Below are 13134 nucleotides of genomic sequence, written 5' to 3'. Positions count from 1 at the left end.
CTCTGCAAAGCGAGCTGATTTGTAATCCACCTTCTCCGGAGGACATATACCAAAGAAATTTGCTCGCAAAGGTGCCAGTCTAAAAGAGTGCCTGTGTCAAGATGGTTTTTACTATGGAGGAGTGTCTTCTGCATCATATGCAGCTTCCATGTAAAACATTCTCAGGGCTTCTTTTGGGGCAAGAGTTTTGTTTGTTTCCTAAGAGTAAACCCAATGATTGGACTTTTCTGTAACTGAACTAGGATACTTGTCCAGGTTTTATCTTTCATAGTTTACTGCCTGCAATGTGGTAGACAGGACTTCTATTCTTAGAGAGCAAAGCATACAGAAGGGAGTGATTAAGCAGTCACGGTCTTTAACACAGAGCCCATACTTTTTTTTTTTAGCTTCTAACACAAATGCTGTGATTTTGTGGGGTCTGTTGGTATACCATTAAGAGTAAGCTCATCATAGTCTTAATAGCCCTTGAGTCAATTCTGTTGTGACTATTTGACCGAGGTTGCAGACCTCTTAGAACCCAATTTAAATTTAGTGAACACACCCTGTGAAGTCTCACATGGGGTGGGATGCTGCAGGGCAGACACTCATGGCCCCTTTCTGGGGATCTCAGACTGTCTATAGAGTCCCTGAAGTAGATGATCAATGGCCCTGTCACTATATTGTAAGGAGCACATCAGAAGATATGACAGGTGGGACTTGGCACAAAGGAGCTTTAGTTGGTTTATCATTAAACAAATTTTGTTCCCAGTACAACAGGAATTAGGCAAGAGGATTCACACTTCCTGTTTATTTAATAATATCAAACACATTTTTATGATTTAAAATAATTTCAGTATTTTTTCCACATTGCTAAAAAGCAATATGTGTGCATTATTTTAAAATAAGAATATGCGATTCAACCAAAAGAAGAAAGTAAAAGTCATCTATAATCCTACCACCTAGAAAATGATGAGCTGTTTGGTATTTATGCACCCAGGTGTTTGGGGTTTTTATTTTTTTTAAGTTTGAATTTTTGGTAATATTAAATGAGCCATATTATACTTATACATTTCTTTGTGAACCCTTTTTTTCCCCTCACAAAATAATGTTTTCCTAGTCAAATATTTAATGTCATTATTTTTAGTGGTTACCTGCTATTCTTATTCTTGGCTCTTTTAAACACTTAGAGGAACATTAATGGTGATTCTAATTTATAACATCATTAACTAAGCTATCCTCAATTTTTAGTTACTATCCTCAATTTTTACACAAAGCTTAATCATCTTAAGACAAATTCCTGGACTTCTAGAATGTTGACATATTTTGTATTTCTTTTGCCCTTCCAGAATGGCCTCAGGCAAATTTGTAGGTTGCCTCTTATTCTCCACATAAACCAGTTACACTGCCAGGTCATGGCATTAGTAAAGCCTACTTACATGGTGTTTTGAGAGACTTCAACAGTTAGTAGTAAATACATTGAATATTTATTTCTGTGACCTTTACTGGTCAGAGCATTGGCGCTGGTGCTTTTTCTTTCATGGTGTGGCTCTTATCATTTCAGTGCTGCGGCTGTTGCTCCTAAGAAGGTTCAAACTACTCTAAGTAATCTGGTTGTGAAGGGCACAAACTTGATCATTCAGGAAACTCAGCAAAAACTAGGTAACTTAGTTTCTTCATCATAAATTTCTTTCTCCAGTTGAAATATGTTTTATTTGGCTTATACTCGTAAGTGCTGAATGTCCAGCCGTTACTCGCACTTCATGCATAATATGACCTAAGCTAAAAGCATGAAGCCCAGAAGCAAGACATAATGAAAATGTACATGTTGATCTTAGCTGTGCCTTGGCTTTGTGTGCTTTAAGATTTCCTAATGTATCTGGGTCAGACTCTTAATATCCAGCATTAGAATCAGTGGTTTTAAATTCCTGGTCAGTCCGATCAGTTATCGTTTGTTAAATCTAAATCAGAGAATGCCAGCCTACTGTGTACTTTTGGTCTTAACATGGCTGGGGCCTAGCATAGAAATAGTGTCTGAAACAACCCCACAGATATTAGTGCCTAGTATTCTGGTTATTACTAGAAATAACATACAATACCATTGCAGTCCTAGACAGATGTTAAGGGTCAAGAGCTCTGTATTTTCTCTTGACATTCCATTTGCTTCATTTTAAAGGATTAAATTATGATGAGTACAGGTTTTTTAAAATGACACATCTTATGACATCAAACCATCTGAATTTTGGATCCTTTCTAAAGCCGATGTTTGCACATCTCAGGAATACCCCAGAAGGCCTTGTCTTGCTCTGAGGAGTTCAGGGAACTGATGGACCTGCCAACATTTGGAGCCAGAAACTTAAAAGAACACTTAGCGAAAGCCAAGGCTTCAGGTACAGTCAGCTCTCAGGCAGCAGTGTGGGCCCTGGTTCTTGGCTCTCAGGGAACCCCTAAGATGGGCTTGTGTTTCAGGGTTCATGGGAAGCTCAAAACCTGCCATCCAGTCTATCTCAGCATCAGCCCTCCTGAAACAGCAGAAGCAGAAAATGTTGGAGATGAGGAAGAAGAAATCAGAAGAAATTCAGAAACGGTAAGAGGAGCAGATTTAATATTCACTGTTTCGGTAACTTATCTTGGGAATCCTTTGAATTTCTTAATCGATTTCAATTTCAAAATGTGATTTTAGATTTGGTTGGATACGTTTTTGTCATAACCTGAAGAGCACTGAAGGCTCTACATTTCTAACTTAGGCTAGTGACTCCTGAAACCAGATATAGATTAGTTAGTACCACTGTGGAGAAAGAGAAAGGAGTGAAGCATGGAGAGGATTTTTATATAAAGGAAAGACATGTTCACTTATTTGGCTCTTGTTTTTTTTTTTTTATTTTGTTACAATTAGGTTTTTAAATATAGGCAGAGCCAATGAGTAAATTGTTATACTTAGTTATTCAGATAAATGAGAAAAATGAGGCACTAAAAATAAGGAGTCATTTTTTGAAGTAAAATCAAGTGGAAATAGGGAGGATGGACAAATCAGAAATTCCTGAACTCAGGTTGTCTGGATAGTGATAACAACCACTGTTTATAGGTGCTTAACATGCACCAAGCAGTCACTCCCTGAATATAGCATTTCATTCAGTCCTCACAATAACCTGACAAGGCTTTATGGTCCTGGTTTCACTGATGATGTAACTGAAGATAACAGCCGGGTTTCAGCCTCCACCCATTCTACTCCACTGTTTTTACCAATCTGCTATCCCAAGTCTGTGCTGCTAAAAAGGTGGGGGTTACATGGAAACTCAATTAAAAGTCAAGGGGAAATTCTTTGGAAAAATAAGAGAAGGGTAAGAAGAGTTTGGTCTCAGGCAGCTTAGTTTGAGATTCTGATAGGATATCTACAGAAGTTATTTATCATGTGCCTCCAGGTAACATAAATATATATATATATGCACATGAAAACATATTGGGTTGTGAGCCTGGTGGGAAATAAATAATACCTGTCAGCTAGAAGGCATTATAGTATGACATTTTTCAGGATTTTGCTGGCAAAACAAAACATAACCTTCGGGCAGGATTTGATAGGCGGTTTGCAAACTAGCCTAGACCTCATAGGAGTGCTCATTGATAGAGAGAGGAATACTGGTCTGAGATTACCTGCTACCAGTTGTGAGTCTGTCATTTGTAAGCAATGTGATATTGGACCTCAGTTTCTTCATCTAAAAATGAAGAGTTTGAATGAAATGATTTTTGAGATTCACTATTTTGATGTTGTTGTATTCTTAAATTGTGGGTTTGTTTTTTTTTAAATATAAGGGCATTTTAAAAAAAGAATTTGAAGACTACCAAAGGTTTTTTTTTTAAATTTTTTTTATTTGTTCTAATTCTACATGACAGTAGAATATATTTTGACACATTGTACACAAATGGAACATAACTTTTCATTCCTCTGGGTGTACATGGTGCAAAGTCACACCAGTAGTGTAATCATACATGTATATAGGGCAATGATGACTGTCATTCTACTGTCCTTCCTGTCCCTACACTCCCTCCCTTCCCCTCACTCCCCTCTGCAAAAGCCAAAGTTCCTTCATTGTTCCCAAACTCCCTTCCCTGCCATTCCCTCCTGCCCATGTGTACACACTGTGGATCAGCATCTGCTTATCATAGAAAACATTCGGTCTTTGGTTTTTTGAGTTTGGCTTTTTTCACTTAGCATGATTTTCTCATTTACCTGCACATGTCATAATTTCATTCTTCTTAAGCCTGAGTAATATTCCACAGTGTATGTACCACATTTTCTTTATCCATTCATCTTTTGAAGGGCGTCTAGGTTGGTTTCATAGTTTTGTTATTCTGAGTTGAGGTGCTATAAAACACTGATGTGGCTGTGTTACTGTAGTATGCTGATTTTAAGTCCTCTGGGTGTAAACCGAGGAGTTAGATAGCTGGGTCAAATGGTGGTTGCATTCCCAGTTTTCTGAGGAATCTTCATGCTGCTTTCCATAGTAGTTGCACCAATTTGCAGTTCCCCCAGCAATGTGTGAGTGTGCCTTTTCCCCCACATCCTCGCCAACACTTATTATTACTTGTATTCTTGATAATTGTTGTTTTGACTGCAGTGAGATGAAATCTTAGAGTAGTTTTGATTTGCATTTCTCTAATTGCTAGAGATGATGAACATTTTGTCACATGTTTGTTGGTCAATTCTGTTTCTTCTGTGAAGTATCTGTTCACTTCCTTAGCCCATTTATTGACTGGGTTATGTCTTTTTTTTTTAATGTTAAGTTTATTGAGTTATTTATATATCCGGGAGATTAGTGCTCTGTCTGAGGTGTGTATGGTAGAGATTTTATCCCATTCTGTAGGCTCTCTCTTTATATTATTGTTACCTTTGCTGAGAAGAAGCTTTTTAGTTTGGAGATTCACTCTTTTTAAATAACTCTTAAAACCATGTGTAATCACCATGAAGGTTACAATGCCTCTCTATTAAGGACTTCCAAACGCATCCTATGTTTTTTGTCTTCCCAGTTGAGTAAATTAAAATGCAGAGGGATTCAGTGAGGTCCTGCAAGTCCTAGAGTTAACCACAGGCTGGGATTCTGTCCACACCTTAGCTTCAGGACTGAGCCCTGCAGAAGACACCCATTGGAAAGACAGTTGGTGGTGAAAGAGTTCATCAGTACTAAAGTATACAACAGTCAGAGCTTATTCAATGAAAAGTCAATTAATCTAAGTGTTAGAGTTGTTCTTGTGTGTAACTTGAATGATTAACCTAGGAAGAAATTATTTTAAAAACAAACTAGTTATCAGCTGGTGGCCTGCCTAGAGTCTCTCAGTCCAGTTTGAGTTCTGGAGTTTTCATCTGTGTAAAACCGAGTGTATGTTTTATTTCTGCATGTTTTTTTAAAGATTTCTTCAAAGCTACAGCAAAGACCAGAGACCAGCTGTTCCATGCTCATCTCAGCTTCCCACTTTTCAGTCTCCAAGAACAGGAGCTGAGTTCCCAGGGCTGGAAGGCACAGTGGCCACACAAGTGACTAAGCTTGGCTGAGGCATCTCAGAAGAGGAAGATGTTCTCTTTTTTGATGAGTCACCACCACCAGGACCAAAATTGAGTGCAGTTACAGAAGCTAAAAAGGTAACTGCCTTCTGTTTTCTTTAGTGCTTGATTTTGCATTCCATAAGACACAGCTTGGGTGTCAAACTATATACTCATGTTCACTAGATTCCTAGTCGTTATTTACCAATCGTGTGACATAAAGTAAAAGGAACTTTAAATGATAATGGTATTCACATACCATTCATTTAATCTAAGAAAATTGAGCCCTGTCTCAACTATTCTTAATTAGGCTAAAGGAAATAGCCTCCAGGAAAATATTGCTTTACAGCTAGAGACATTGCTGTTAGGGGAAAAATTGGAATTTTTGAGACAAGACTAAAAACTAGTGGTTTAAAGATTCCTTCTTTAGGGTGAGGGTGTAGCTCAGTGCTACAGTGTGTATTTAGCTCACACAAGGCCCTAGGTTTGATCCCAGCAACCAAAAAAATAAAAAAGAATTCTTCTTTAAAAAGAACCTTATACAGAAGTCCAGTCTGTCAATAGATGAAAGCTAAATTGCTTTGGCTGTAGTAGGGTGGGGGGGGGGGTACCCAGAACACCATCTGACAACTGCCCTAGTCCCTTGATTGAACTTCTTTCTGCTTTTCTCTAATCACCAGGAATAACCCAATTAAGGGCAAAAGCTCACTCTAAGCCTGAACCCCTTACCTATAATAATGATAACAGTAACATCAATAATAGCAGCAGTTGCACATATTGAGTAATATTACTCTGCGCATGCCATGCTCGTCCTATGTGCAGGTATATGCCTTATCTCATTGAATCCAGACAACTAGAACCTTATAATAAGACGGGTCAATGCTATCATCATCCCCTTTTATCAATGTAGAAACTGAATCTGAGAAATGAAGTAATATTACATGCTACTCAGGGCCTGAGCTGGAATTCTACCTGAATTCTGATTCTAAAACTTACAAAATGATCATGTGATCCCCTTTATAGATCTAGAAGCCTGTAGTCTGTGATATTAAGCTATTTGTTTCATTTAAGTAAACTGAAATTTCATTCATCAGTTTATAGACCTGTCTCTCTGTTATTAGATTCTAATAATTATTACTAATTCTAGGTAAGATGAAGAAATACTCTGTCAATTTCCATCAGAAAATAGACAGACTCCACTGGTTAATAGCTGGAAAGGGGAAGATGCTTTGGGTGCCTATTTCATCTTTAGATTCCTAGCTTCTTTTTTTTTTTTTTTTTTCCTAGTTGGCTGCTATCTCCAAATTAAGGGCAAAAGGCCAGATTCTTACAAAAACTGATCCAAACAACATTACAAAGAAAGAAAAGGACTCCCAGAATGTCCTGAAAGTGAAGAATCGTGCAGAAAAGAACAATACATTTTCTCCTCAAGGTAGTAACCATAACCAGTGCTCTGATGCTAAGTCTTTTTTTTTTTTTTTTTTGGTGGTTGTGTTGGGAATCAACCCCACCAACTCACACGTGTGAAGCAAGCGCTCTGTTACTGAGCTGTGTCCCCAACCCTTTATATTTTGAGTTGACTTGAACTTATGATCTTTCTACCTTGGCCTTCTAAGCAACTGGGATTATAGGCATGCACCACTATGCCCAGCCCAAGTCATTTTTTCACTTGCATTTCCCCCACATAAGATTTAAGATTGAAACTGATTGTGTTTTTATAACCACATTAAATTGGAATGAAATTAATACACAATTTGAACCATCAGGAAAAAGGTTCCTCATGAATCTTTGCAGAATGCATTAGCATGAAAATTTACTTTGAAATAAATAGAATTCCTTTGTTTTAAATTGCGGTTCATTTTTAAAACTCCGTAGTTAGTAATGCCATTCTTTAATTGGTTTCTAAATAGGATTTTTCTTGTTATCTGTTATCATAATCAGATCCTTATGTTAAAGTGAAAGAGATATTCTGATCCAGCGGTCAGATCACCCCTATATTCTACTGCTTGGCTCACTCCCTGAGCTTTCTTCGTGGTCTCAAGGTTGAAAGACCCAATAGAAAGAGAGTCAGAGGAAGCTAAACATCTGAGGCACCATTGGCAGGGAACAGGGCTGCTTTGCTGTCTCAGATTTCTCTGTTACATTTAACATTTTTTCTTTCTGCTCTAGCTGAGGATGAATTGGAGCCTGCCAAGAAAAAAAGGAGAGAGCAGCTCTCTTACCTGGAATCTGAGGAATTCCAGAAAATTCTAAAAGCAAAATCAAAGCACACAGGCATCCAGAAAGAGGTAAGAACCCCCAAAATCAGAGAGATGTCAATGTCCTTCAAACCTGAGGTACTTTGTTGTACACCATAGAACTTTCTTGTACATATGTCAATAAATAACTAGGGCAGTTTGTTTGGATTTGCTTTGAAAGGCAGGAATATTTTCAAATAACTTTAGCTTTGCTCTTGTCCTTATACTGAAGAATAGCAACTTGTTTATTATTTAAACAGACTTCAGTATATAAAATTGTTTTCATGTAATTATGGTTATGAGATTATGTGTAAATGGCCCCATACTGCTTAATATTTTCTGCCTTGCAATATGGAAAGGTATCATTTCCATTCAAATATTTTAATGTTGACATTTCAAATGCTCTACATCAATAGTTAACCTCATTACTCCCAAAGACCATTTTAATCAGAAGTACTTTTTTATTGCTCTTTATCATAAAATAAAATTCATAAATGATATGTATTACCTATACTTAAAATTTCAAAAATATTACTATGGTATCCTAAATAATATAAACATTTTTAAAAAGCGGAAAATAATGTTTTTCATTAGAAGTGCTTGGGCATGGCTTACCCTAAAAGAAATAATGAAATAGTTAGAGGCTTGAATTTAAAAATGTACATGACACAGCTGGAAATGAGAACTCATGTAGTAGCTATGTTTTCTTGTTAAGTACCATGGGCCTATTTTTTTTTTTTTTAACAGTGAATTATCCTGGAAAACCCTCAGTGTACACAGAAGTTACCTAGATGTGCTCTTGGAATATATAATGTATGTTAAAACCATGCACTAATAACTTAGGGTTATATATAAAATGGATTTATATGTAAAACCTATAGTTAGGTTTCTCATGCACATGGATGTCCCATAAATACACAGAAGCCAAATGGGATAAGGAACAATCTTTTGTTTTGTAGGGGACTGTTCTGTGCATTGCAGACAGCATAGCATCCCTTTTCTCTGCCAATGGTGGAGATAGCAATCATGACAATAACAAAAAAGCACCACACACATTCTCAAAATGTCTCTGGGGCTAGTGTTGTTTCCACTTAATGCTGATATGCCAGATAATCTTCACTCTTGATTAACAAGTAACAAGACGGTTATAAACCATCTTTCCACTGGACTTAAAACTCAGGCAATTGAAATGTCAGAGCTGACTCCTAAAGGCCGTAGAGATGAGCTCCTTCCTCATGGGGCCTCAGATATTGAACTCTTTTTGCCTTGTGCAGCTGTGCCAATTCAAGCTGTGTCCACATTCTATATTAAACACCTCCCTCCCCTCATCCTTTCTCTTATTCCCAGCACCCAGGAAGTTCTGCCAAGTGCTCATTCTGGGACCAGTACCTAGTAAATGGGGCTGTAATCACTGGAGATCTCGAGCATGTTCCCCCCATAGAGTCTGTATTAGAACAGTAGAAATAACTGTCTGCTGGTGCACACTGGACCTAATGATGGTGTTAATAATGTTAGCTGTTTTTATTTGCATTTGGTGTTTTACAAATCACCAAATGTTTTCATGGTTTTGGTTCTCCCTGATACACATTTTAAGAGCTCATTTCTATTTACCTTCATCTTTGGTTTGAAGTTCTTGAAGTACTACTTAGGGTTCCCTAACATTTAGCCTGTCTCTTCAGTTCTGTTTTGATTATTATCCCAACTGATAATTGTTATTATTATCCAACTGTCTGAGCATATGTTGGAATTTGTGCAAATACTCTTGACTATTTTGTCATTCAGTTGGAGGCTGAGCTACAGGAATGCTATTTTGAGCCACTGATGAAAAAAGAACAAATGGAAGAAAAGATGAGAAGCATCAGAGAAGTGAAGTGTCGAGTAGTGATGTGTAAGACAGTGAGTGTACCCATTTCAACTTTCTACCATTTCTTCTCTTCACTCCTTTCAGGAATCAAAACTAAAGATGAATTATGTTATGGTTTTGTTGCTTGTAAAATTGGAGTGATAACAAGCTTATATGTTTTTTATAGACCTTGTAGGAGAAAGTGAAAGAGCTATCAATCAGCCTTTCTAAATAAGTCCCAAGCCTCATCTATCATCAGTAGCCTATAAGGAGGAGTCTAAGACAGACCATCCTAAGCTGTTGAGAAGTTTACAACACTGGGCTCCTTTGGCCGTCACTATTGTCCTAATGTCACAGAAGTTAATGGGTACTTCATGCCTAGCTAGAAGTTCAAGTAGACATTAGAAAAAGTAGTAATCAATATGAGGGAGTGTCAAGAAATCACTTGATCCACAGAGCTAGAAGATAAGGTGGTGACATCCCCAGCATTGACCTGGGTAGTAAGGGGATGACACCGTGTACTTGGAACAGAGGGTGGCTACCCAGTCTCTCCTTAAAAGCTCTTTATGGACATGTGGTCTGTTGGTTTGTGCAGTGCGCCTACACCCACTTCAAACCTTTGGAGACCTGTGTCAGCAAGCAACATGACTACCACTGGCATGATGGCATCAAGAGGTTTTTCAAGTGTCCCTGTGGAAACAGAAGCATCTTCCTTGACAGGCTCCCAAAGAAGCACTGCAGGTATGAACTCTGCTTGAGTTTTTCTGTCGCATGCAGGGCTCCTTAAGTCTTTTGGTGTTACAGTGTGATGCTGAAAGGATCATAGGAACATTATTTCATGCCTTCTTAGAGCTTCTGAATATCCCCAAGACTACAGTTGTCAGTTGGAATCCCTTGGAGGCAGGGACACTTCCTTTTCACTGCTATATCCCCAACACTTAATGTGGTGTCTGGCCCATAGAGTTCTCAGAAATGTTCATGGAATAAATGAAATATGTATAGGTTGGGCTGGTGAATGAATATATATACTTATTAGGACTAAGATAGAGAACTGTTTTTCTCTTTCCAAGGAAACTTTTCTTCACTTAAAATCTCTTTTAACACGTGAGAAAGTATACATGTTCTTTTATTTGTTTTTGTGTTTACTTGTGGGCAGGCTCAGATACAAAGGCATAGCTGCTGGGTCACATATACGGTGATGTCATTCTCTTGGGGAGGCTGAGGAATCCCTCCTCCATCTCTGGTCCATTCACCATCCTCCTCGTCTTATTTATTTGTTCTTTTTATCTCCTTCCTCACCCCCTCTTCCCACCTCCTAACATAATCAATCATTCTCACTTTATTAATATTATGCTTTTGGTTTTTTGTAAAATGTTCTGTTTTCATGCACTTTTATTTTGCAGAAATGGCACTATATTAAATGTCTCATCTTAATGTCTCTTTTCACTCAGTGTTTTTAGGATACCTCTGTTTGCTCTCTCTTTGCTCTAGTGTGTTCCACCAATTGATAATAACTGCTCCATGACTAGCATTCATCACATTCATCCATGGATTTCCATACCCCTTACTCACCCCTTAGGTCCTCATAGAGTCTGGTATAGGAGATGTTTTGGCCTGTACCCAGGATTAGAACTGACCAGATAGTATTAGGCTGCTCTCCAGAGTGACCAGGCCAGTCGTCCCTCCATCAGACCTACACAGGGGCCTCCATATCCCTCTGTCTTCAACACATTTTTGGCATTCTGATAGTTTGTTAAAATTGTATGTATTTGGGTATTGATATTTTTAATATCAGTTCATATGTTTTTCTTTTTTGTATTTTCTGTTACTATCTCTTATTAATTACCCTACTGGAGCTTCTTTTTCTTCTTTATTTATAGATGTGTCTTTAGTATTTAAGATCTTAGTCCCATATAATTTTTTATATGTTTTACTTAGTTACACATGACAGTACAATGATCTTGACATATCATACATTTGAATCAGATGGGATATAATTTCTCGTTTTTCTGAATATACAGGTTGCAGAATCACATTGATCATGCAGTCACATATATACACAGTAATAATAATGTCTGTTTTATTCTACTATCCTCCCTATCTCCCCAAACCCCCTCCCCTCCCCTCCTATCACTTCTCTCTACTTAATCTAGGGTAACACTATTCTTTTTTTTTTTCCTCACATCTTTATACATGTATTTTGTATAACAATGAGGGTCTCCTTCCATCATCCATGCAATTCCCTTTCTCCCTTCGTTTCCCTCCCACCCCTCTTCACTATGTAGAGGTAATCTTCTTCCCATGCTCTTCCTCTCTTCCCCATTTTGAGTCATCCCCCTTATATCAGAGAAGACATTTGGCATTTGTTTTTTGAGACTGGCCAACTTCACTTAGCATAATCTGCTCTAATGCCATCAATTTCCCTGCAAATGCCATGATCTTATTATTTTTTTAGTGCTGAGTAATATTCCATTGTGTATATATGCCACATTTTTTTATCCATTCATCCATTGAAGGGTATCTAGGTTGGCTCCACAGTCTAGCTATTGTGAATTGTGCTGCTATAAACATTGATGTGGCTGTGTCTCTATAGTATGCTGTTTTTAGGTCCTTTGAGTATAGTCTGAGAAGAGGAATAGCTGGGTCAAACAGTGGTACCATTCCCAGCTTTCCAAGGAGTCTTTATATTGCTTTCCAAATTGTCTGCACCAATTTGCAGTCCCACCAGCAGTGTATGAGTGTACCTTTTTCCCAGCATCCTCGCCAGCACTTTTTGTTGTTTGACTTCATAATGGCTGCCATTCTTACTGGAGTGAGATATCTTAGAGTAGTTTAAATTTGCATTTCTCTGATTGCTAGAGATGATGATCCTTTTTTAGTATATTTTTGATTGATTGTATATCCTCTTCTGAGAAGTGTCTGTTCATGTCCTTGGCCCATTTGTTGATTGGGTTATTTGTTTTTTTGGTGTATAGCTTTTTGAGTTTTTTATATAACCTAGAGATTAGAGCTCTATCTGATATGTGAGAGGGAAAAATTTGTTCCCAGGATGTAGGCTCCCTATTCACCTCACATTATTTCTCTTGCTGAGAAAAAACTTTTTAGTTTGAATTCATCCCATTTGTTGATTCTTGCTTTTAATTCTTGTGTTATAGGTGTCTTATTAAGGAAATAGGGGCCTAATCCCACCTGATGGAGATTAGGGCCTACTTTTTCTTTTATTAGACGCAGAGTCTCTGGTTTAATCCCTAAATCCTTGATCCATTTTGAGTTAACTTTTGTGCATGGTGAGAGATAGGGATTCAGTTTTATTTTGTTGCATATGGATTTCCAGTGTTCTCCTAGCACCATTTGTTGAAGATGCTATCCTTTCTCCAGTGCATGCTTTTAGCACCTTTGTCTAATATAAGGTAGTTGTAGTTTTGTGGGTTAGTCTCTGTGTCCTCTATCCTGTACCATTGGTCCACCAGCCTGTTTTGGTGCCAGTACCATGCTGTCTTTGTTACTATTGCTCTGTAGTATAGTTTAAGATCTAGTATAGC

General features: G+C 37.8%; 1 protein-coding gene across 1 annotated transcript in view; it reads left to right on the top strand.

Moving 5' to 3' along the window:
* The window catches only part of LOC143379514 (protein MCM10 homolog), a 35450-nt gene that overhangs the window by 16065 nt on the left and 6251 nt on the right, over nt 1-13134 (top strand). The window contains 9 exon segments of the mRNA XM_076832134.1: nt 1-150; nt 1541-1638; nt 2256-2366; nt 2446-2563; nt 5383-5611; nt 6800-6944; nt 7682-7800; nt 9532-9645; nt 10188-10333. Coding sequence (XP_076688249.1) covers nt 1-150; nt 1541-1638; nt 2256-2366; nt 2446-2563; nt 5383-5611; nt 6800-6944; nt 7682-7800; nt 9532-9645; nt 10188-10333 — 1230 coding nt within the window.

The sequence above is a fragment of the Callospermophilus lateralis genome, chromosome 13, assembly GCF_048772815.1.
Source record: "Callospermophilus lateralis isolate mCalLat2 chromosome 13, mCalLat2.hap1, whole genome shotgun sequence".
Taxonomy (NCBI): Eukaryota; Metazoa; Chordata; class Mammalia; order Rodentia; family Sciuridae; genus Callospermophilus; species Callospermophilus lateralis.
This window is presented reverse-complemented; position numbering and strand designations above follow the sequence as displayed.